This window comes from Lissotriton vulgaris, chromosome 1_1, assembly GCF_964263255.1.
Source record: "Lissotriton vulgaris chromosome 1_1, aLisVul1.2, whole genome shotgun sequence".
NCBI classification, from domain to species: domain Eukaryota; kingdom Metazoa; phylum Chordata; class Amphibia; order Caudata; family Salamandridae; genus Lissotriton; species Lissotriton vulgaris.
In genome coordinates, this window is record NC_141685.1 from 311,782,887 (window position 1) to 311,808,121 (window position 25,235).

The 25,235-nt window shown below is 45.5% G+C and overlaps 1 protein-coding gene across 3 annotated transcripts in view; it reads left to right on the forward strand.

Annotated features, from left to right (window-relative positions):
• Positions 1-25,235, forward strand: part of LOC147747102 (vitamin D3 hydroxylase-associated protein-like) — a 382,698-nt gene that overhangs the window by 130,841 nt on the left and 226,622 nt on the right. For all 3 annotated transcript variants that reach the window (XM_086952351.1, XM_086952352.1, XM_086952350.1), the window contains exon 3: positions 22,537-22,680. In XM_086952351.1, the coding sequence (XP_086808477.1) occupies positions 22,537-22,680 (144 nt within the window). The remainder of the gene's footprint in view (positions 1-22,536; positions 22,681-25,235) is intronic.

Here is a 25,235-nt window from a genome sequence, read left to right on the forward strand (position 1 = left end):
CGCGGCCCATGCAGGTAAGAGAGATGGGGCCGGGTAGGGGGGATTTTGACAGATGACCACAAGGGAAAATGTATTATTTATTTAATTTTCCCTCGTGGTCATCTGTCGAATCCCCCTCCAACCCGGCTTCACCGCTCTTACCTGCATTATCCATGGCTGGATGTCAAGCTAAGCTTTTGTACTGGAAGGGTACTCTTACAGTACTAAATACTATGCTTTGACATAGTTAAAAAGTGGTGTAACTTTTAATGTCTGCTGTACATTACAGCACACATGCAAATTTAGAAACTTGTAAAGAAAAGAAAACTTTTCTAAGAGGTTATGCTTGCCGTGAGAAGGCGTACGTTTATGACACAAATCCCTGTCTAATCTTCTTAGTATGTTGGGATTTTGCATCAAAAAGTATGGGTAGTTACATTGAAATGCTCTTATACCACCAACAATGTGCTCCCTAGGGGGTACTTTGGGGCTACTTTATTGCATTTTGCGCTGATTCACATATGCTGCACAAATCCGCCAAAAAAGGTTCATACATTTGGGCCTTAGGCTCTAATCCCAGCAGAAGGTAGATTCAGTTTCCATCCTGACTGAGGGGAGGTGACCTCACTTAAATAGGAGTAGCTAGGGACCTGCCTGGAACCCTTGCAGCTTGCAGACAGAAGAAGGATTCAGCCATCTTAAATGTAGGGGTTCTGAGATTTAGCGAAGAGGAAGTGCTGCAGGAAGAGTGGCTGTAGGATGATAAAGTAGCCAGGATTGGGAAGCGGCAATTCTCCCATCATTGGACAGTGTATTAGGTAAGACTGATACCTAACCCCAACTTCTCCGAACATTCCTCGGTCTGGGAAGGCTCCAATTGAAGCACAAGGTCCTGCTTGAAGAAAGAATACTCCTGACTTCTTCCTGGCACCCAGGACTTGAATTGCTCTCCAAAAGGTAGGTGGCTGACCCCCTGTTTGCCTGATTCAGAAACAGAAAAAGCAGAATAATTCTTGACTCCTCCAAGGGGCCCAGCTGATTAGAGGAGTAGACCCTGAGGAGTAATTTTTGATATAGGGTCTGGCACCTAGAAGCCTGCTTAGAGGACCAAGCAGACACCTGAGTTGGTGAGTGTAGCACTTGGGGATGAGTTGGCACAGTTATCTTTAGGAGCACTCTTACAGAAATTGAGAGGGACCCTTTAACATCCAAGGGACTAGGGTTCAATCAGAACAGAGCAAAGAATTGTCATTTGGAGACTACTTCACCACCAGAATTTCCACACAAGTTACAGACATTCAACCATGAGGGTTACTGTTCTGACCAAAAAACAGTGTGCTTACACATAAAAGTAAATAAGTAAATTACAAATTTGTACAAATAATTTACATTTGGGTTCAATTGATCTGAAGATATAGGAAAAGCTGAGAGTGTAAATGTTTTTAGTCTTGATAAAGATGGTCTAAATCAGGAAACCATTGAAACGCGTTGATGACTGCACACCATAAATCCATCCAGTTTGAGGTTACTCTACGTGCTGACGGATTGCAGTATATCAGGGTTCATCTTTATCATTTTGCTTCATGGATATGGTTTCCTATGACAGAGAGGTGTCTTCTTTAAACTCTCGCAAAGTTTCTTAATGGTTTTTATCTGTCTTTGTATACAATTTTTGTAATTCTAAGTGGATTGGGATGATGATGTTGTTGTCACTGTACACCATGACATTTATATGAATACATTTTTACCTTTAAAAAAATAATTCATTAATAATCTATCTTTACAAATTTGTAATTTACTTGTATGCGTAAACACACAGTTTTTTGGTCAGAACAGTAACCCTCAAGATTGAATGTATGTAACTTGGAGTGATTGAGTGGAAAGTTGGGTGGTGAAGTAGTCCCTAAAGAACAATTCTTTGCTTTGATCTTTAGAAAGAAGACAAATGTTACCCTAGTGTCCCTGAAGGGTATAAGGAGATAGTCCCAAAAACTCATATGCCCATATGCCTAAGTATAGGCAGTGGATCATCATCAATGGGCAATGGCTAGAGGCTCTGAGGGAAGCTGAAACCAGAATAACTACTGTACTCCCTAACTCATTAATCAAATCATAGTTGCAAACAATCATGAGAGTCATTTACCGTGGGCCTGGTTCTCTTGGAGTGGGATGGGGGAGTTGGCGGTCTCAGGTTCTTTAAAAGTAGCTATGAGCCTTGCCATGACTGTAGATTGTCTGTTAGGCTAGGACCAGGAGCACACTCTCTGAAGGGAGGTAGTGCTCAGGTCACACTTTGAGATGTTGGGATTGCCTGAATGTGTCTGTATGGCCACAAGGTCAATGGCTGCCCGGGTATGGAGTCAAGGGCACCTGCAGCCTGGAACAATGGCCCAACAACTGCCAAGAAGAGTAACGGCAAGAGGTACCGTAAACCAGCCCCTTAAGTTCCAGCAGTCCATGTTGCCTGCAAACCTGAGGAGGATGCTCCTGGACCTACAGGGGAGGACATTAGCATCCTGGGTGACCTGCCTGAGCTTTCTAGTTGGCAAGTAGAGGGTGGGCTCCCTAGGGAGGAATTCTGCAAAATTCAGAAAGATCCCCGCTCTAGAGGACTTGAGGTGGCAAGCTGAGGCCCAGACAGCAGGTGATGCCTCTGGAGATCACTTTATCTGTTGGGAGAATTACCTCCTTTACCGGGAAAAGGTGTGGCGCTGTGGCAAGGGTGACTGACACTGGCCGCTGGGGCTCACGGTTCGTTCCCCGGCGACAAGTCAGCCCAGCACCATGTGACTCTGGGCAATAGCTTGCTTAATCTTCCCAACTGCCCCTAGCGCCGGGAGGCCTCCGGGTAGCTGTGCGCTTTACAAATACTGGATTTATTATTATTTACAGTGAGGCTAAGGTTCTTGTACCTGGGGCAGCCTGTGTGCTGGAGGTCCCTCAGTGTTACACAGCCTTACTACTAGGGTTGGCTCATGATATCCCCTGCAGGACATCTGGGGCAAGACCAGAGCCATGCCAGGCTTGTTGCCTGCTTCTTTTGGCTTGAATGAAGATGGCCTAAGATTCATCCTGTAGGTCCTGTGTCATCTGCCAGGCCAGTGGGAAGTCAGGAAAAAAGCTTGAAGCTCCACCAATCGATTACCTGTTGTTGGCTTTCCCTTTCAGAGGATGGGTATCAACATTGTTGGTCCCTTGGACCCGACTATGGCTTTAGACAACAGATTCACCCTGTCCTTGGTGCACCACGACACCTGATACCCAGAGGCCACCCCTCTGAGGTTGGTGACTGCAACCGCAGTGCCCAGCACCCTATGATGATTTTTACCTATGTAAGGTTCCCCAAAAAGTTAATGTCTGACAGAGGTACTAACTTCATGTCAGCCTACATGAAGTCCATGTGGGAGGAGGTTGGAATGACTTACACGTTCTCCTCTCCCTATCACCCCCAAACAAATGGGGTTGTGGAGAGATTCAACAAGACCTTTAAAGTAATTAAGTGGGACATCCTACTGCCGTGCCTTCTCTTTGCCTACAGGGAGGTGCCACAGAAGGGGATTGGGTTTAGGTCCTTCAAACTTCTCTATGGTCACCCTGTTAAAGGACCTCTCAGTCTTGTCAGGGAGAGGTGGGAGCAAGCTCCCAGGAAACACCCTTAGAATGTGTTCAGCTACATGCTGGCACTCTGCAACCAGATGTATTGTTTTTGGAAAAAAGCAAAAGGCAATCTTGAGGCAAGGCAAAAAGGCTGAAATGCTAGTATGACCATAAGCCCACTCTGGTGGAGTTTCACCCTGGTCAGAAAGTGTGGGTTATGAAGCCTGTGGAGCACCAAGCTCTCCAGGATTGCTGGATATGCTCATTCGATCTGAAGGAGCAGAAGTGGGAGTCCACCTACCTGGTCGATCTCAAAACCCCTAGAAACCCTTTAAGCGTGCTCAATATAAACTGCCTCAATCCCCTCTTTGAGAGGTGTGAAGCCATTATGGTGAGAGGTTGGTCAACAGGGTCCTTGCTGGGATGGAGGCATTCTTTGCCACCCACCTAGATGACATAGCTGGGAGGAACACCTGTACCACCTCCAGGAGGTGCTGCAGGCCCTACAGCAGGTGGGCCAGATGTTCAAGGCCAGAAAGTGACAGTTTTGTGGTGCATTTGGGCCACATGGTGACGGGTACAAGGTGCAGCCACTTCAGGCCAATATTGAGACTATCTTGGCCTGGCAACCCCCTAAAACATAGACTGATTTGAAGGTCTTCCTGGGCCTCACAGGATGCTATCAGAGGATTGTTAAGGGATTTGGCACCTTCTTGTCCATGTAGCAGAGATTACTTCTAAGAAGCAGCTAGAAAAGTGATCTGAACAGAGGCCTGCCAGAAAGCCTTTAACATTCTCAAGGGGGCCATGTGTACAGCACCTGTACTCAAAGCTCCTAACTTCTCTAAGGAGTTTATTGTGCAGACAGATGCTTCAAAGCATGGCATAGAGGCTGTCTGTACACAGTTAAATGAGGAGGGCCTAGCCCAAGATCAACCAGTAGCCTTCATTAGCAGGAGGTTACTTCCCCGGGAACAGAGGTGGAGTGTGATTGAAAGGGAGGACTTTGATGTGCTCTGGGCCCCGAAAAAGCTGAGACCATGCCTGTTTGGTACTTGCTTCCGGGTAAAGACAGCCCACAGGCCCCTCAGTTGGCCCATGCAAATGAGAGGTGAAAATCCAAAACCCCTTACATGAAATGAAATGTACTGCCCAACAGAGTCCTGAGACAGACCACACCAATGGTGATGGTCTATCCACGTTTTTCCACCTTAGTGATGAGAACTTCCAAGGGGTTGGGTAGTTCTCCCCACTTTCCGCTGGGGGCATACTTGGTAGACCAGTCAGCTGTGGGGTTGTCTACCCCCAAACTGTTTACCTTCCACCTCCATTTTTGGTGACCTCTTTTTCTCTGGCCTTAGGACTCTGCACACTTTACCAGTGTTAACCAGTGCTAAAGTTTATTTGCTTCAACCTTAAAACATGGTAGGATTGGTGTATCCCCAATTGGCATATTTAATTTACTTTTAAGCCCCAGGAAAGTGGTGCTACGTGTACACAGGGTCTGTAAATTAAATGCTGCTAGTGGGGCTGCAGTGCTGATTTTGACATGTCTCAGGCCTGCCACTGCAGCCTGTGTGTGATGCGATGATCTGTTGTAGCTCAACACGGGAGAAGCCCCGCCCACTCCCCACTCATATTTTTCATTGTCCTGTGTCTCTGTCCTTCGTAAATGTTGGTGTCCTTGATGGGTTTGTTAGTCCCTCCTCATTACGGCAATGTCGTCATTTGTATCCTCTCATGGCTACTGGCCCCTTTAATTGCTTGTTACACGGTATGGGAACTTTTTCTTAATTGAGCCGGGACAATGGTGCTGCATGTTTTTCAAACAAGAATTTGCATACAACTAAGGTCAGACCCTCTGTTAACGTCACAGGGTGTATTGTGTAGTGGCACACGATATTAAGAGAGACCTGCGTTATCTGCGGTCGTGGGGTGTATCACACACCAGTGTTTTGCATACTGTGGGCTGGGTGTGTTGCAGGGCAGCATCGGCGGTACACCTCGAGACAGCGGAGGGGCACTGGCTCCTGTTCCTGCCTGTCTTCCTGCTGGTGTGCATTGCAGAGGAGGGTTGGGGGTAAAGGGGTCATAGTCAGATTGATGTCAGACGGTCTCTGGGGATGGGGGAGATGGGCAGTTGGAAGCAGCAGCACTTCTCCACTACCCGCAGCGGCATGGAGGAGTGAGCGGGCTGGATCCGTGGGGGTCCCTCTGCAGGAGCAGGATCCCCAACTTTCCAGTGGAAGGGCCGGGCTCGAAGGAACACGCAGCCGCCACTCCGGCAATGCTCTGACTGCTGCAGGAAGTAAGAGGCGGGATCTGCCATGCAGCCGAGGGTCTCCCCCAGAGCCTGGGCGAAGCAGTATGGGCACCTCCACACCGTGGGAATCGTGTGTCTGAGGTGCCCGCAGAGTCCCTAAGAGGCAGGAGAGCGGTTCCCCCTGCTGTGCGCCCCTGGGAATGGTAGGGCGCCCCCACTGCTAGGCCTGGGCAGGAAAGGCCTGCCGCCCCTGGGAGCACCCGCCCTCTCCCAGACCAGGAAGATGTTTGCCTCCATCACGGAGTGTATGGTGAACCGGCAGAAAAGCTGGAGGCCATCATCAAGGACCCCAAGTCCCCCATCAATGTGGAGAGCCTACTGGTGTGTGCTGCGCCCCGGGTGACCCCTGGGATCTGTACCTATGTTGTGGACATTAATACCTTTCTTCCTCCCACAGTCCCCCTAAACTTCTGTACAAGGCTTGGTGTGTGCACACAGCACAGTCCCTTCCCTGCTGACACTCCCACCGTGGCCTTGCAGCAGCCCAATGGCAAAAATTCTCTCACAAGTACCAGTCTAGGTGTGTGTGGGTATGTACATGACTCTGTCTGCTGAACCTTTCTAGGCTGTCGTGCAGCAGCGCATCATATGCAGTGCCCCCTGATTTTGCAGATGCTGCCATACATGTACAATCACCCCCCACCCTGTGTCCGCTGTGCTCTCTGACAAGGCTTCCTACAACTCTCGCAAAAGTGCATAGCTGAGGCGCCCCTCTCCACATGACATCCTCTCTGCTGCCCCTATTCCCAGGTATGTGAATTCTGCACCCCAGACACTGCTACGCACATGAGACTCATGGATATGGATATGTGTAAAAGATCTGGTTTATTTTCCTTGCTCTTTTTTCTGTGCTTGTACTTCCTTGTTGGCCTGCACGGCAGAGACCCGGAGTCACTCCTCGCCATGGTGACTTGCGTTTTGGCATTGGCATTCAGCCTGTGTAGTGGGCTGTTTCCTGTCACTACTCTCTTTTCCATCTGGCCCGAGCGACAGCCCTCATCTACCTGACCAGGGTCTGGTTGGGACACAAAATAGGCTCCGACATCCAAATACAAGCATTTGCAATGCAATAGGCCTCGCATTTACGCATGTTTAAGCTATTGCCATTGTAAATGACAATGCGTTGTATTTATGTTTCCAAAACCTAAATAAAAGGCATTGTCATTTACAATGCCAATAGCTGAAACTCGCGTAAATGCAAGACCTGTTGCATTGCAAGTGCTTGTTTAATATATGTCACCCCTAGGGTAGATTCTAAACAGCCCAGAGGGTGGAGTGCATTGTATTAAAAAAAATTGGGCATGTACCTTTAGGTTTTACATGTCCTGGTAGTGAAAAACCCTTACATTTTATTTTTCACTACTGTAAGGCCTGCCTCTCTCATAGGATAACATTGGAGTTACCTTATTGCATTTAGTAAGTTGTGATTTCCAAATGGGAACAGGTAATCAGTTCATGTTTGATGTCTTTGGAATTGTAATGGCAAAATCTCCCTTTATGGTGAAGCCTGATTTTGAATTACAATTTTGAAAATGCCTCTAAGTAAGCTTGCAATGTCTTTCCTTAGCCATTTAGTGCCTGCAGCCTGTCTCCGGGTCACATGACAGGGTGTAGCTAACAGGCCTTGTGCATTAATCCTAGACAGCCACATACATTAGGGAGCCTAGATGTCCCTGGAGGGGCCATCACTGGCAGGATGGGAGGGTGGAGCTGGAACACAGCCTACTTACACTTGAATAGGCTGTGCCCTCCCTCCACTCAAAGGACTGCACACCCTGTGTAGTTAGTCTGGAGGCAGAGCAGGGAAGGCAAGAAGCCTGTGAATGTGAAAGGGAAACCTCTAGAAGCTTCTCCCACTTTGACGGAATACATATTGGTCCTCAGACACCAACTCTTAAGTACACTTCTGGACCAGTGGAGACTCTGCCAGGAAGAAGGACTGTTGTGCTGCTGAAAGGACTGCCACTCTGCTGGACTTTTGCTATGCTGGACTACTGCCTTGCTGGACCCCTGCCCTACTGCCATCCTTTTTTAGTCAAAGGGATTTGGACCTGAACTCAGGACTCCAAGAGTGACTCAAAAGCCTAGTCTGGTGGCCTCCCGTAAGAACCACAGTGATATAAGTGGCTCCCAACCACCTGAGCCAGCACCCAGACCCAGCTGGAGAAAGCCTCTGACTCAAAGTGGTGCCCCCAGGTCCTGCACCCATGGTGTGTCCTCCAAGGTGGTGAAGTGTAGTTTTTGGGCTCATCGCAACTGATAATGGGCTAGTTCGCACCAAAATCTTGACACTCGCACAGCCAGACTTAGTTGAATCAACTATAAGATATTAAAACTATTAAATGAGACAATCTGATTTTAGAGTTCTTAGATTCCATCAAAATCACTGATGCTTTGTAATTATAAAATTGCACCCAATCAGTGCCTACTTTGTGCTGCTTTTTGCAGCTCTTGTGCTGCAGCATTCAAACTGGAAACCAGGACTTAAATGAAGCATTGCGGAATCGTCAGACTTTGACCCAGAACAAGCAAGAACAAGCAATGACCATTACCTTGCCATCAAACATATTTAATGTGGTCTCTGTGCCCACAGTGGCTGTTGAAAAATCTCAACTTTTGACGACTTTTCAGTGAAAGGGAGGCCTTGCTGCTAATCCATAAGAGATGTAGCCCCTTCGGGCAGGCAGTTAACTTGCCCAACTTAGACGATTTTCATCTCAGCATAGGTTGTTCCCTTAAAATCGCACATTTGTGACTTTGATGCATTTTTTTGTTCTTCTTGGTTTGGGCCTTTTGGTTGTTTTTATGCACTTTTTTTTTTTTTTTTTCTCACATAACACCTCACATATTTTCCTGGAAGATTGCCTTACTGCTCAGGCCAAACTAATGTGAAGCAGCATGAGAATTCTATCACAACTCAAATCAAGATTGTGACGTATTTGACTTTACACCACTAGTCCTAGTCCTTTTAGATATGTCACACTAAAACTATAGGCTTCTTAAAGCAAGGTCATTCTGGTGACTTTTGCATTTTTATACAACTATTGCATGGATGGCAGAATGAAAGCCAGTACTTAAGTTGAGGGCACCAAAACTCTTTGTCAAAGGTGCAATAGTTTTTGTACCACATAGTTTGCCACGCTGTAACATGTGGGACAGAAAAGGCTCACTTTATCAGAGGCTCACACAGTCACACTATAAATGGAAATTTCCAAAGCATTGGTTTTATCCTGCCTAGTGTGGTCTGGCAGATATTGATATGCCCATGTAACAACACGTGCTTTTGTCTCAGATAATCATTAATTTTGCTGTTGACACAAATCATGCCCACAGTTCGTAAGCATTTTGTCTTTCAAAATAATCCGTATCAGCCAAAGTTTTCTTACATATTAATTCAAACTAATGTCACTAAAGGAAGGTTCTCTTAGTTTTTATTAACTACCTAACAGAGTAGAATCTTCAGTGTTAAATATGATTGAATATTCCGATCGCCCAAAGAAAAGAAATATGTAGCAAAATTCTAAATAGTGTTCTAATGAAATATACAGACCGTAAGAAACTGGGTTATTGGTTGAGCTGGGTGAAACCCTACTCAAGCAACAACCACAATCCTTTTTCAGGGTTTACCACAAACGCAACAAAATTAGCCTGTGCTTAACCCTCTGCTAACTTGGAAGAAAATAAGTCAGTCTTAACCTAGATGCACAGTGTAAATTAATTATGCAACTGTAATAAATCTTATTTAGAAAAATAGGATACATTTAATTAAAGGAAACAATACTCAAATGGCAAAAATCCAATCATTAGACCCAGAGATAGTGAATTTCAAATTTTCAGGAAGATATAGAAGCTAAAAGCACAAAGTTGTTTGCACTAGAACAGGGGAAAGTTACAAGTTCAGGCGGACCATAATGGAACACAGGCTGAATACAGGGACCAGGTTTGTTCCACTGAAATAGTTACCTTCTCAAAGTCCAGCACAAGCAGTCAAGTTCTCAGTGGAAGAAGGCCGCGAAGAACATGGAGATCGTCGCGGATTGTCATTGCTGTAAGAGACAGGGCATTCGGGGTGGTCGTTGCTGGAGCTTTCCATTGGCAGTCACTGTGGGGTGTTGTTGCTGTAGTGCGAAGTGCAGATCTCGCATTGCAGGTTGTTGCTGGTGGATGCTGAAGCACAAAGAGTAAGGTTCACAGAAGGTGTATGTTGGCAGTTGTCACGGGCAGGCAGATATCGGTATTAACTGGCCCATTTGTGGTCAAAAAGAGCCGAAAACTTCAGGAGTGCACTCTGATGCCAGTCAAGGGTCCAGGACCTGGGGAGGCAGCTCCTGGGGATCAGTGACTCATTCTATCAGGGACCAGCAAGGCTCAGGCAAGTCCATTTGCAGGCCCAAGTAAGACCAGTTGCAGCAGGTCAGCTGGGCAGTTACATGGAGGCCTCTAGAACATGTTTTGTCCTTGTAGCTAAGAACAGGAGGTCAGCCAACTGACCTTTGTAGTCGTTCAGGTTAGCTTGAGGTTAAGGTAGCAGGTCCAGTCTTTTTTTTCAGAGAGCAGGGCAGACCTCAAACAGCAGGGCAGTCCTCTGGGAACAAGGCAGGCCTCAAGCAGCAGGGCAGTAATGTAATGTAATTGTTACTTATAAAGCTCACTGTAACCCAGCGGGTAACCTGGTGCTAAAGAGACATGGTAACCTAGCAGCATCTGGACTAGATGGAGACCATAGAACAGTAAAAACAGAAGAAAAGGATGTTATGCTCTGTGATAGAGCCAGGTCTTTAATTTCTGTCTGAACTGCAGCAGTTCTTCCATCTGGCGTAGCTCCGAGGTGAGACGATTCCAGAGCTGTGCAGCCGCAACGATAAAAGCACGCCCCCCCCCCCCAGTAACTTTTACCCAGTTAGTGGAAGACGAGCGGAGGTTACGAGTGGGAACATACCAACCAAATTTGTATTGCAACTGTTTGGGCCCTGCACCATGCAGCACCTTAAATACAATGCAGAGTGATTTAAATTGAATTCTCTGCAGTATTGGTAACCAATGGAGCTCCGCGAGGTCCTGGGATGCAGAGGCCCATCGAGGCTTATTCAGAGCCATCTTGACCGCCACGGTCTGATTTCTCTGTAATCGGTCAACTAGATACTTGGGGGACTCCAGCAGTAGAGCATTGCAGTACTCCAGCCTGCTCATGATGACACTACTCACCACTATTGGAGGTGCATGTGTCGGAAGTATTGGGAGAATCTTTCGGAGTACCCTGATTAGAGCAAAACTGCTCCCAATAGCCTTGTTGACTTGATTTTCCAGGGTCAACTTCTCATTGAACCAGATTCCCAATTTGCGAACCATTTCAGAGGGTACCAACGGTGTGTCAGAAGGTATGGGCCAGAAGTCGGTAGGAAAGCAGTATGGCACTTTCCCACCAGCACAGCAGAGAATCTCGGTCTTATCTGCATTGAATTGCATAGAGTTGTTTCTCAGCCTATGTACCACGTCCTGCATGCAGGCATGGAAATTGCCTAAAGCTGTTGACTGGTCCCCCTCCAGGGATAGAATAAGCGGAGTATCATCAGCATAATTCACCAAGCCTATATCATAGGACTTAATGACGGCCAGCAGTAGACGCATGTACGCATTCAATAATGTAGGGCTGATTGCATATCCCTGAGGGACCCTGTGTCGAATCTCAGAGAACTGTGACTGAAAGGGGGTAGAGCTACTGCCGGACCTCTGCCGGACAAATAGGATTGAAGCCACTTCAAAGCCCCACCCACCACCCCAGCTTCCTCCAACCGTGCCAGTAGGAACCTAATGGTTGACTGTGTCGAATGCGGTAGACAAGTCCAGCGGGATCAATGTAGCTGATTGTCCCCTGTCTGCCCGCATGCAGAGATTTCCAACACAATCACCAATGCAGTCTGCGTGCCATGTCCCTGGCGGAAGCCGAATTGCAGGTCCTCCAGTTTATTATTAACCTCCAGGAACTGGGAGGGCACCTTGCTGACCAGACGCTCAATGATCTTTACTGGGTATGGTAGGAGAGATATTGGCCTATAGCTTTTAAGGCACGCTGGGTCAAGTGATGGTTTCTTCAGAAGTGGAGATACAACTGCCTGTTTCCAGCAGGATGGTACCAACCCACTACACAGAGATTGACTACACAGCTGTTTCAGGGGTGGGAAAAGTTCAGCACTCATCTCTTTCCAAACCCTATGTGGAAGAGGGTCCAAGGGTGACCCTGATGAGACACCTAGAGCTGTAATACTGACGTCCTCCTCAGAAGGGATAGTGAAGTGATCTAAAAGGGTCCTCTGGTCCAGTGGTTTGTGCACCCCTTCACAGATTTTATGCAGGTCTGATGGTAGCCCATTAACCCTGGCATCAGTGCTGACCACTTCCAACCCATCGACAATTTTACAGATCTTATCTTCAAAGAAGGTAGACAATCTATCACAAGTTTTAGTTTTAGATTTTGCAGTTTATCACTGTATCATGGGGCGGAAGGTTTGCCTATCTTTCCACCATTTTTAAAGGGAAAATCTGATTGAGTGTCCCATTAATGTGTAGACAGAAGGCCGCATAGTTATCCTCCACCTGTTTTTCCGGGTCAAAGGACCCTTCCAGGTGGAATACTGGGCAAACTATTGCCTTCCTCAGCAGACCTTTCCAATCCCTACTTCAAAAGCTCCTAGCCACCCTGGTGGCAGAACTGTTCTGCCTTGGATTGTACACACCAAACTTGAACAAGTAGTGGTCGGACCAGCCCACTGGCAAGATATTCTCCACTTCCAGGGAGTCTATGCTGGCCAAGATCAAATCCAGTATGTGACCCCCTTGTGTGTGGGCTCTTTGATCCATTGTATCAGCTCCAAGTCTGCACAGGATTGTAGGGAACAAGGTCCTCAAGAGAACAAGGCAGTCCTTCTTCTGCAATGTCCACAGGTCCAAGAGTGTACTGATGAGTGGCTCAGGAGGTCCAATATTTATACCTGGTGCAGCATTTGAAGTAGGCGGATTCCGTATCTTATCCCCCTTCTGGAAAGTTCTTCCCTTCCACAATCAAGGCTCCAAGAAGTCTGGGTGGATAAAAGGCTAGTGTTGAGTTCGTTTGTGTGTGCTGCGGGCAAGCCATTTGAAGTGTAAATGGGGCACGGAACAGCTCTGCCCCCAGTAAACCTGGCGGAATCGCCCAACCTGCCAATAAATAGTCTCCTTTTCTCTCACTGTCTGGGAGAAATGCATAAACCCCAACAGCAGAGCCATTCACAGGCATTTGATTTGGGGCACTAGCAGCAGGCACCAAATGGTTAGAATGAGAAGAGGTTGACTTTATAAAAGGGGCACTGAGACACTATTTGGGCACCAGCTTTTTAATCAAACTTTATAAAAGGGGCATTTTTATGAATTGAGACTTAAATTCTGATTTTACCATTAAAGAGGATTTTAAGTTGCAATTCACTTGTCCAAAATTGACATCCCTATTTGCTCCACTAGGTTCCACTGGGCTCTGGGTACATGTAGTAACATATAGTAGGGGCTTACGTGTAAATTAAATGTGCCAGTTAGTTGCTGGACACTTTGACCATATTTTGGGGAAAGTGTCCAAGTACCTTAGCACTGGTTAGCAGTGGTAAAGTGCACAGAGTTCTAATGCTAACGAAAAGAATTTAAGAAAACAGGCGGGGTGAAGGCAACATGTTTGGGGTGACCCTGCATAGAGAGCACAGACAAATATCCACTGATCATTGCCAAATAACAAAACAAAAACAAAACACAAACAATTGCATTTCCTACTGTACCCCATAACACAGAAATTTGGGCCATGACATTCAGTCTCAATGCTACTTCAGTCTACATTGTCTCTGAATTTTGAAGCATTCTTCGCTTTATAAAAGGGTTTAAGACAATCACAAATTCCCACATCCAACTTTTCTTGAAATTTTGTAATCTTTGCATCTTGAGTATTGGATTCATTAGCCTTTATTCTGGCTCACCTCACAAGTTTGAGGTTAGTCTCTTTATTATTCTCCTGGAAGCACATGTGTACCACTAAAGGCATTACTCACACAGATTGTTTTGATTCAGATAACTGTACATTTAATAATACAACAGTAGTTCCCTTTCTTGATGAAAGAGGATCTGTGCCAATCTTCACTTTGCAAACTTTCCAAACGAATGGGATCTGCTAATCTGTTGAGTATAAATAATTTCTTTTCCATAAATACATTTACAATTTGTTTTCTTAGTTGAACATATACATTTTTTGCTCCGCTGCAATCAACATCTATGTTTTGCTAATGTTTATTGTGGCAGTTATATTTATCCATTTGTGATAACACAATATTGTTCCCTGTGAGAAAGTGCCATTTTTTGTGTTGTCACCCCTATTTGTTTTGGACCGATGTTGCTGTGTTTTTTACTCTGTGCACCGCAACACTGCTGTCAAGGCCTCAGTTCTCTGACCCCTCAAACATGGTTAACTTGGCTAACTCCTAATGGACTTGTTTATCCTTTTGTCAAATGTCACCTGCGGACTCCAGCACTTGTTGTGCCATCCATTAGTGTGATAAGGTAATCATGGCTTCTGGTCTACCACCGTAACCTTACTTGACTGCTTCAGTTCAAGCCAGCAGCCCTACCTGTCAAAATGACCATTTTAACCCAGAAAACCCTTTCCTTTAAATATTAATATCACCCTTATGTTAGCCAAGTAGTCCACAAGGTACCATTTCGAAATGGGGCATGTAGAAATTTTAAAATCACCATGCCCCTACATTGACAAACCCCTAAAAGCTCATTTCACTGTAGAAAGCCTGGCTGTCCTTTTAAAAAAGTACAGAATAAAATATGAATTCTGCTATCTTGAGTTGGGACCAGATGGATGAATAATTAAACCACTCTTTTTAACATTAATTCAAAATCCAATTCAACAGCGAAATTGGATTTATAAAAAAAATTTAGGAAAATATATTTTTAGAAATGTACCTTTTTCCTACTTAAAGCTCCTGGAAGCTAATTTACATTAGCAGCTATCCAGCACATACTGCACCTTAATGTAGTGTGAAAACTGAGCAGTGACAATAGCCTTAGCGTGGGTTGGTGGTTTCCCTCCATCTGCAGGAGAAACAGCTGGGGTGAGGTCTGGAGCTTAATTAACTTCAAAGGGGCTGCCCTGTTACCAGTAAAAGTCAGGTGACTCCTGCAAAGGATGAACCTTTGTCCCCCTAGTCAGTCTGGCAACAAACCTAGTGAGAGTATAGGTACCCAAGAACTTGTTATGAGTGACCGCAGGGGAGGGAAGAGCTTATTGACCACACCTCTGGGTAGGTACATAGGCTCTGCACTAGGGAAGAGAAGAGTTTCCTATCTTAGAGTTTGGAAATCAGTTGTACCGTGGAACTGTTTGCAGTAGGGCAAACAGGGCATGCCTTAGAAGTGTGTAGGGCTATCCCTGGGAGCCTTTAAACCATTGGTTAGGGATTGTACATGATTCCCTTGTATGAATTGCTGGTGCCAAACATAAAGGTGTCTCCCTAAGGCAACAACCCAAAACACTGTCATGATCTGAGCAATAAAAGATGGGCTTAAATATGGGCTACACCTGGTGCTTGAGATCTGTGAGGAGACCTAAAGGGCTGAACCTGCTCCCACTTATGCACTGGAAAAAGAACCCCAACGTTTAGTTGCCTGATCTACGGTGCGCTACACTGGAACAAGGAGCTGCAAGTGGCCTTTTCCAGAAGTTTTCACCTGACTAATGTTAACTAGATCTGGATTTGAACTGGACCATGCTAGTGGCCTCTACTGGAGTGAGCCTTGACTCCATGGTGATGTTCCTGTGGCCCTGGAACCCTTGTTGTGTATAGCTGAATATATCCTAACATGTCTGAAAAGTCGAACTTCCAGAACCCTGGAGGACTGCGGACAGCCGGATTGGGGCCAACTGCACAAATCCACTTAAATTGTGACTTTCCAGGGCTAAAGAAACAGATTTCATCTGCATGGAGCATCCATTTCCACAGGCCCTCAGTGAGAAGGTATTTGTCCTTGTGAGACTCATCATCTGAGTAAAGCTGCAACCTTTTCCCATGAAGGATTCTGAGTTCCAAAAAAGAGACTGTTAAAATGTAGAAATCTTAACAGGGCAAAGGTGTGAAGAGTGTCTTGCAGATGAGAAGACTTCACTGGGCACAACATTTGAATTTTCCCACTCTGAGCTTTTTCCTCCCAAATCAACGGGTTCAGCCTGGTCTTGTCCAATGGCTATCGAACCTTGTGGAACTCTTTGCATATACAGCCTGCATTTTGCCCTGCTGGAAGATTTATACTTCCATTTCAGATACTAAGTCCCAAGGCGAAATCTCTGACCGGGATCAACCTACAAGGTGTATCGCGGTTGGCCGAAATCACACCAGGTAAATAACCAACAAACGACTCAGCCAGGCCTGAAATTGAGGGGGATTTGCATCCTTCCAGTGTGTCGCAATAAGGAGTCGAATTACCGCTATTGAGACAAAGACAAGCTTGTCCTTGTGACAATCACTTTGCACCTTCTCGTCACATCCCAGCAACATTAGGGTTGGGGTTATAATAACCCTCATATCAATTGCAGTTGACAAGAATTCCCCTATCTGCTTAATCAATGGACCCAGTTTCTCACAGCCATAAAACATATGTACTATATCTGGTGGCCCTTGATCACACAACGGGCAGTTATCATCCTCTCTTTTTCCCCACCGATGTAATTGTGCAGGGGTAAAATAAAGGTCATATACCGTATAGTAATGTTGAGCTTTCAAATTAGCTGCGAGAAACGTCTCTTTGGCTAAAGCTAATGAGTTATACACATCGAGGTCGGGATCTCCTACTTTAGTTTCTACTGCCTCAAGGTCGCCTTAAAGGGTATCTGTCAAGATCTTATATATATTTTTGATTTTTGCCTGGTTTCTATTAGCAGATTCCTGCCTAGAAAAGTTCTCTCATTATTAATTTGATTTAAAAAGCAGGGAAGCTGCCTGTATTTAAGATATGTTCCAGCCGCAATGCCAAACCTTTGTTGTAACTCAAATAACGACAGCCTTTGTTCATTAAAATAGGTATCCCCCAACTTCAATATTCCTTTTTCTTGCTATTGCTTGGCCAGATTATCAAACATTAATGCAGAAAAGAGGGGGGATTGCCACAGTGGTGTATACCTGTTATATTCATGTATCTTCGTGAGCTCTACCATTTTTTTCCATATACTCCAGATTGTCATTATAATCTTAAATTTAGTTTTCCTATAATAGCTGGCCTCTAGTTGTCGTAAAAGTACTCCTTGTGTTATTGCCAGCTCATAGATCAAGGGGAGGTCCCTATTTATAGCATGTTGACTGCTGCCCACACCATGTGAAATCGCTAGAGCCATTTGTTGTAGAAAAGTTGCGTAGTAATAATATCTAAGATTAGGAACAGACCATCCACCTCGATCTTGTGGTAGTGCTAGGAATTAGAGGGCACGTCAAATTTTTTAATACTTCCATACAAAATTGCTAAATATACGATCTACTTTCTTTAAAAGCAAGTCTTCAATTACTAATGGGATCGATCTAAACATATAGAGGACCTTAGGGAGCAAACCATGCCGCTTTCCCTGAGGCCATTGATTTCAGAACTACTAAGACTTCTTCCATCGTAATTTCCTTATCGAGCTCTTGTCACTGTGCTTCACTGAACCTACGATGGTTTCCTAAAATCAGCTCAGTTTCATTAAAGAGCACAAGATCAAGGTTGTCCTGTTGATACAGATCTTGATAAAACTTTTCAAAACCTTAATACTATCTTTTAGTTCTGTGTGATGTTTACCATCTTGGGATCTTATATCCGTTATATTATTTCCAGCTGTTCTTTGCTTGGTCCATAAAGCAAGTATCTTGCCAATGGTCTCACCATATTCATATCTTTCATTTTGATGTGTCTGATAACTGGCTGCCCCCTTCCTAATATAGTAGGCAGCTGCTTATTTCTGCTTTTATGATCATATTTTTTTGTCGCAGTGATAATTCTCTCTTCTCTTGCTATTGTCTAATTCCTTTAGTATGTTCTTCTTCTAGTTGCCCCAGTGAGTTATCAGATCAGCTATCTCTTTCTTCTCTTGCTTTATCCTCTTTCCCACAAAACATATTGTTTCCCCCCCGGAGGCCTGCCTTGAAACTCTCCCAAACTATGCCCCTCGAGGAGCTGAATCGATTCACTTCATAGTATTTTATGACCCATTGTTTGATATATTTGATATACTGATAGTTGGATAATAAAGATCTATCAAACGTCCACTTTGGCTGTGGTTGGTCTTCTATCTGAAATGGTAAGTCTATGAGTAGGGGATTGTGAACTGACATTAATCTAGGCAAATTCTTCATCCCGACAGTCGTAATCTAAGAAGATGACACCAAAAAATAATCCAGTCTGACATACTTTTTGTGGGGATTTGAAAAATAGGTATAACCAGGATCAACGGGATGTTTTACCCCCTCACATCCTTCAGGTCGTAAGTAGCCCGCAGGGCCGAGAGGGAACGATGAACCTGGGGTTTCCTGCCTTGGTGCTTCTGGATTCCCCCACACCCCGTGTCATAATGGATTTTCAGATCCCCACAAATTACTAAAGGGCCTGACCATGATGCTAACTCAACTTCTAAATCGTTAAGAATTTGTGGGTAATCCTCATTAGATCAATATATTGTGCAAATAATCAATCCCGTATGGAGCTGCACAATAGCCCATCTACCTCACTTATCTTCCAATACCCGTTTGGCAGAGCCAAAACAGTTCTTTGCATGAATCGTTACTCCCCTGATAGTTAAAGTTTGGGTGGAACAGGCAAGGAGATTATATCCCCTTATAGCTAGCGTGTCTCTTTTCCCCCAAGGGATGTGTGTTTCTTGTTGGCATATTATATCGATTTTTAGGCCTCTTAATATTTCACCAACTCTAAAACGTTTTTGTTTATCATTGAGACCACCAGCATTAGCTGAACAAATAGTTATTCTACCCATCTGGATCGATTAATTTTCGCTGAATTAAGTGCTCTTGCTTATTTAAGGTTACTATCTGATTCCTTTTTAATATACCCTCTCTGTTTATTTCCTTCTCCACCCTGTGCCCATCCCCCTCCATCCCCTCCATCCCCCTCCATCCCCCTCTTTTGCTCTTCCCACCCCGTGCCCTTGAACCCTTCCCCCGCCCCTTCCCCTGTAGAAAGGCGTCCAGACTAAGAAGTCTGTGGAGATGAGTGCTGACCCCCAACCCAGCATAAATTTCCCGGCAGCTAGGTACCCCAGTTCTGAAGAAAGACAAAAACCTGAAAAAAACAGAACCTTCTCTTCCTCTCCCCCAAACTTCCCAAGCATATTGAAACATCCTCCGAGTGAAGTGTTCATTGGCTACTATTATACTGGGAAGAAAGCGAGAGAGAGAAAAAACAAAAAAAGGGAAGGGGGAGAATTAACAAGTTTGAGTATATAATCACTTGAGCTGAAAAATAGTCTTAGACTTATGGTCCCAGGCCTCCAAATACTCCTTAACTTTGATTTCAGAAGTGAAAAACCGAGTATGATCCCCCTTAATCACTTTCAGACTCGCAGGATTCAACAGGTAGGCTTGCCCCTCCCGATCTTGTATCGGTTTAACCATCTGACGAAGGCGCCATCGTCTCTCCACTGTATAGTGGCAAAAGTCTGGTTGTACAAAAAACAAATAGTCCCCTCCATTGCGCTTCGAAGTTGGCTTTGCTTTATCATATATTGCCTGTCGCAATAAGAAATTTCCAAAATAGATTAGTATAGCCCGGGGCTTTGTATCAGGTTTCACTGGGTGCTTGAGGTTAAACGAGACTCAATGAGCTCTCAGTATCTCTAGAAACCACTTCCAGCCCTCGAGATCCGGAAAAGCCTTGGATAGCATGTCGACATTATACGCCCGAATATCAGACCCGTCCTTTCCCTCTGGTACATCTAGCACCCGCAGATTGTTTTGGCACTGTCGATTTTCATGCTTCTCTAGTTTCCACTGTATAACGACTATTTGAGCATCATGAGCATCAGTGCTAGTGCGTGCGGCTGCTAGATCATTCTCTAAGGTCTCTGTTCGGGTTTCCAGAGTAGTCAGACATTCTTTAATATCAATGCATGTCTGTGCGTGTTTACTGTCTTGGCGCGTTTCTTCCCGATGGGAAAGAATGCACTGAAGAACCGTGTCTAATGTTGGTGGTTCTGGGAGTACTGTATTATCGCCTTTCGGAAAATATGTGATACAGATACTGAGTAAATCTGCGCCTGAATGATCCCATCTTAAACTTTTCTTTTGCAAACTGGGATGGATTGTCTTCCTTGCTGCCTTACATATTGTAGCTGTAGTCTCTTTTTTACCATTGTCAGAAATCTCCTCACTAGAATCTTCCAATGAATCAGACCCTGATCCAGAGCCTGACACAGACCAAATCCCGTCTGAGAGCGAGAAAAACCAGTCCAAATCCTGTTCACTATGATTCGACGAAACAGCTTGGTTTGCCGCCGTGTCCTCTACGAGTGGGGAATTAAACATGTTAGTGTTAATGTCCGTTAATAAGGTTGATGTTTGACCCCCAAATCCATCCTGGTTGCTTCCATCTATGCAATTCTTTAGCTCAGATTGCAGGCCGGGAGTAGTGGCGGTTATGGGGAGAGCCGAGGGGGTGACTTAACAAATTTGACACATTGGGCTGGCTGCTAGTCAATAATAACGGTTCTTGCGTGACATCAGGGACCTCCCCATCAGCCTCCCCAGTCAACTCATTGCCATCTTTACCTTTCCCCCCCTGTAGCTGCTCACCTTCTTGTGACTGTAAATTCTTTGATCCGGGCGCTGCTCACCAAAGATCCAACACTGAAGGCTTATTAGTAGGCGGCAGCGCCGTGTGATTTTTCTTCCTCTCCATCTTATCGGTCCTGGATACTGCGGTACCCGCAGTTTATTTTTTACCCCCACCTTGTTGTGGGTGGGGGTCTGTGGACAATGTTGCTTTGGGAGACAAGCCAGTGGTTACACCCACACCAGACCGCGTTTTCCCCTTAGCAGGGATAGCCACGGGGATCTTTGGTGCCATGGTTTCCCCACAGCGTGCCAAGGAGAAGCCTGAACAAAACAGGCAACACTTCCACTGTACACCGCCGGTCGTCAATACACACAAAGAGACGAGGAGCGCCTTTTTCAGCTCTGTACAACACGGCGCAGCTTCCCTCTGATTGGAACCGTCGCAGAGTCTCAGGTGAGTGAAAGGCAATTCCAATCCATCTTTTTCATGCGTTCCGGTCCGTTTTTTCTTTTTCTCTACTGTCCTTCCACCACTCGTAATCTTTGTTTTTTTCGAGTTTCCTTCACTTTTTCTTGAATAACTGGCACTCTCAATCAGTATGCATCCTTCCTTGAATTGCAATCCTTTTGTTGCTGATTGCTGTCACTTTTCAATTCCAAGGTTGAGTCATGATTGGAGAGCAGCCGAGCGGTCGACTCACTCAGTCGCCATCTTGCCTCTCTCTCAAGTCTTCAGTTTCAAAGGGAGGTAAGTTAACCCTAAGGATGCTCAAGGTTTATGTTGCTGAATTTAGCATTAAGTTGAAAAAATGCATTTATTTGCAGTGAAAGGACCCTCTTAGGACTCCATTCAGTCTGTTTTTCCAATGATTCTAACATGAGGGCCAGAACCTCTTGATAGCTTCTCTATCTGCTCTGATGAAATATGCAATTGCTAAATACCAAATTACTGGAGAAACAAAAAAGTCCTTGAGATATGAAGGTATTTTTCTAGCCAACACAGTATCTATCTTGCTATTGCAGAGGCTGTAAAAATTGGATATCCTTTCTCCGCCCAAACTTAAGTTTAGTTATAGCTTTTAAAAGTCCCATTTGGAGGGCAGTGGGTTTTAGCATTAGTTCTCAAACATTGCTCACTTACTAATAACATTTATAAGGGTATAGATAACCTTCTCAGGATGTTTGCGAGGCTTCTTGCTGGATTCCTCTTTGGCTCACTCCACAAAGTCATGTTGTGACATATTGTGATGCAGAAACAATTTGGCTAAAGTTCCAGGTGAGATTCCTTATCATTCTGTAAAAAAACACACTCCTTCGTGTGCAGCATGTCCGGCCTGAATCATCAAGCCCTCATTTAAGTAACCAATGAGGCTTGACTCTAGTGTGAGTGAGTATGCACCCACAAGTGAAGACGTGGGCAGCGATCTACAAAGAGGTATAAAATGCAAACCTACTGAGAGTCACAGATAAGACAGGGGGATCTCCTACACACAGTCAAACTTTAGCTAATAAACACTGTGTTACAACCTGAAACCAGCATCCATCGATATTAAACACGGCTGAGCTTTTAAGGGCCACTTACCCATTGGTACCCTTTGTTCTGCCCTTTCTGCTGTTAGTCACGAAACGCGAAGCAGATACAGAAGGTCTACATATTGCAGGTTTTTACTCATTCCTTTAGTGTCTTTATCATCAAATAGAAAGCAACTGAGGGGCAGGAGAAGCTAAAATACAATAGAAAAGTTTCTATAAAGTTTTGCTACGTGTGCTGTTTGCATGAGTTTGACATTTCAAATACTTGTTTTCCAGGCTCTGCAAGTGCAAAAGGAGGTGAACTGTTTGACGGATTTTCTTCCAGAGTGCGAGACTCTGCTCCAAGAAGTGAAAAAACAGAAAGACAAAGGCCTTCTTTACTGTGTCCCCATCAGTCTCAAGGATGATGTGGGCTATAAGGTAAGCAAGTGAGTCTTTCATCAAACAGTGGTGGATAGCACCATCATGACACGTTGCACTGATTAAAGTCCTAGTACTCGTAGTATTTGCTGCTTATATTTCTGTTAGACCTGGTATCATTGGTGTGAGTCTCCCTTCCTTTTTTTTACTGGTTGCCTCCTCTGTTTTTGATCTGTTTTGCTGGTTAGATGCTTTGGGAACCGGGCCACTGCTATTCAGTGCCACAGTGCAAGTGCTCCCTATGTTAAATTGATGTATTGATTAGTGACTCCATGATTGGGGTATTTGATTTACTAATCAGACCCTAGTACAGTGCACCATGTGTGCCCAGGGCTTGTAAATCAAATACTGCTGGTGGGCTTGCAGCACTGGTTGTGCCACCCACAGAAGCAGCTTGTAAAGTATGTCTTATACCTGCCATTGCAGAGCTTGTGCGCAGTTCTCCCTGAGTGTACTGGGGTAGCTCAGACATGGGTCCCAGAGCCTCCACACCACTGGAGTCAAGCTAGCCGGGCTGATGAGAGGTGTTACCTCGAAACCGGTCCGGTCCTCGGATGCTTGATTCCGGTCTGGGAAAGAAATGGCTGTTGTAGTTCGGACTGGACTGTTCCCATGGGGCACAGGGTCAGAGCTGATTTGCATAAAGCCATTATCTGACCCAGGGTGGTGTGGAGTGCAAAAAACGATGGATTTAGGCCCAGATCCTTGTACTGGGGTGAATGTAAGACATTGATCTACATTCTGTCCATCAAATTGTTTCTTGTAATTTTCTCCCTGAGTGTACTGGGGTAGCTCAGACGTGGGTCCCATAGCCTCCACACCACTGGAGTCAAGCTAGCCGGGCTGATGAGAGGTGTTACCTCGAAACCGGTCCGGTCCTCGGATGCTTGATTCCGGTCTGGGAAAGATATGGCTGTTGTAGTTCGGACTGGACTGTTCCCATGGGGCACAGGGTCAGAGCTGATTTGCATAAAGCCATTATCTGACCCAGGGTGGTGTGGAGTGCAAAAAACGATGGATTTAGGCCCAGATCCTTGTACTGGGGTGAATGTAAGACATTGATCTACATTCTGTCCATCAAATTGTTTCTTGTAATTTTCTCGCGCAGTCTAGTACTGCCATGTTGTCTTGGCAAGTGCACCCACTTGCCAGTCCTTAAACATTCCCTTTTCGTTATATCAGACACCCCTAGGGTAGGCCCAAGGGCAGGGTGCATTGTGTATAAAAGGTAGGCCATGCTCTGATATGTGTGGCATGTCCTAATACTGTATTATAGCCATTTTTGTTTTTCACTATTGCAAGGCTACCAGTCCCCATAGGCCAAAATGGGCAGTTTGATTATAACATCTTATAATCCTAACGGAACCAGGGAACATGGTAGAAATTCAAATTTAGTATGCCTGAACTCAGAATGATAAAAAACATATTTTAGTAAAGTTGGTTGTAAAATTCTACGTTTGAAAATAGTACTTTTAGAAAGTGGGTGTTTTCTTGACTAACTGTCCAAGCCTGCCTCTGCTAGGTTGTGTATTCCGTGTCTGGAGTTTGAGTGACAGGGGCTGGGGGATTCCAGGAGACAGGGTGAGTTAGCACAGGGCTGAATAGAGAAATCTGCATGTAGATGGGTGGGAGGAGTTGCACCTGGGACCTGAATAGGGATGTGCCTTCCCTCCACAATGCTGGTGGGTCCACTTCCTGTGGTGTGTCTGATGTCCCTGGCCTATACTGTGAAAGGAAAGGAGTCTTGTCAACAAAGTGCTCCAGGACTGACCAGAACTGGTTTGGGCTAGGCAAAGGCCTCTCTACCTTCAGAGAACAAAGCGAATATGAGTATAAATATGGAGACCCAGACCCCAAGACTTTGAATCACTTCTGGAACAACAAGACACAACTTTGCCAAGGAGAAGAACCAAGGAAGCTGCAGGAGTTTGGACTGCCCCCATGCCAGTGTCCTGGGTTGGCCTGCAGTGGTTTCTTTATTGCCTAGGAAAGGAGAAGGAACTTTTAAAGAACTTTCATCATCTTGCAGAATATTACTCCAAGGGCTTGAACTTGTGCTTGCCTCCTGCTGAAGTCTCAAAGACAAAGGACTTCACCACCAGCTCCCCTCTGAATTTCCTTGCTGGGAATTCTGTCTGCAGAAGCCTACGTGTCGCTGGGAGCATGACACATCGAGAAGAAGCGTGTCACTGTCGCACCTGTTGCCGTCGCATCGCCGGAGAAGCATGTGGCGCCGCAGAGGTCGCTGCCGCATCACCAGAGAAGTGTGCCTTCATCAAAGCTGTTACCCGACGCATCACCGGAAAAGAGTGTCACCACCGCAAGGGTCGCCGTCGCATCACCGGAGAAGTGTCGCAGGGCCTGTCGCGGCTCCAAAATTACAGAGTTCGCCGCACGGTCGCCGGGGTTGCACGCATCATCTTCACATTGTCGCATCAAGGGTGCCATTTTATTGAATCGCACCGGATTGTTGCATCGCATCGAGGCGCCATCTTGCCGCATCATAACCGTGCCCGGTACGAGAACCTACGCATCACCTCCTCTCCGGTAAGGAC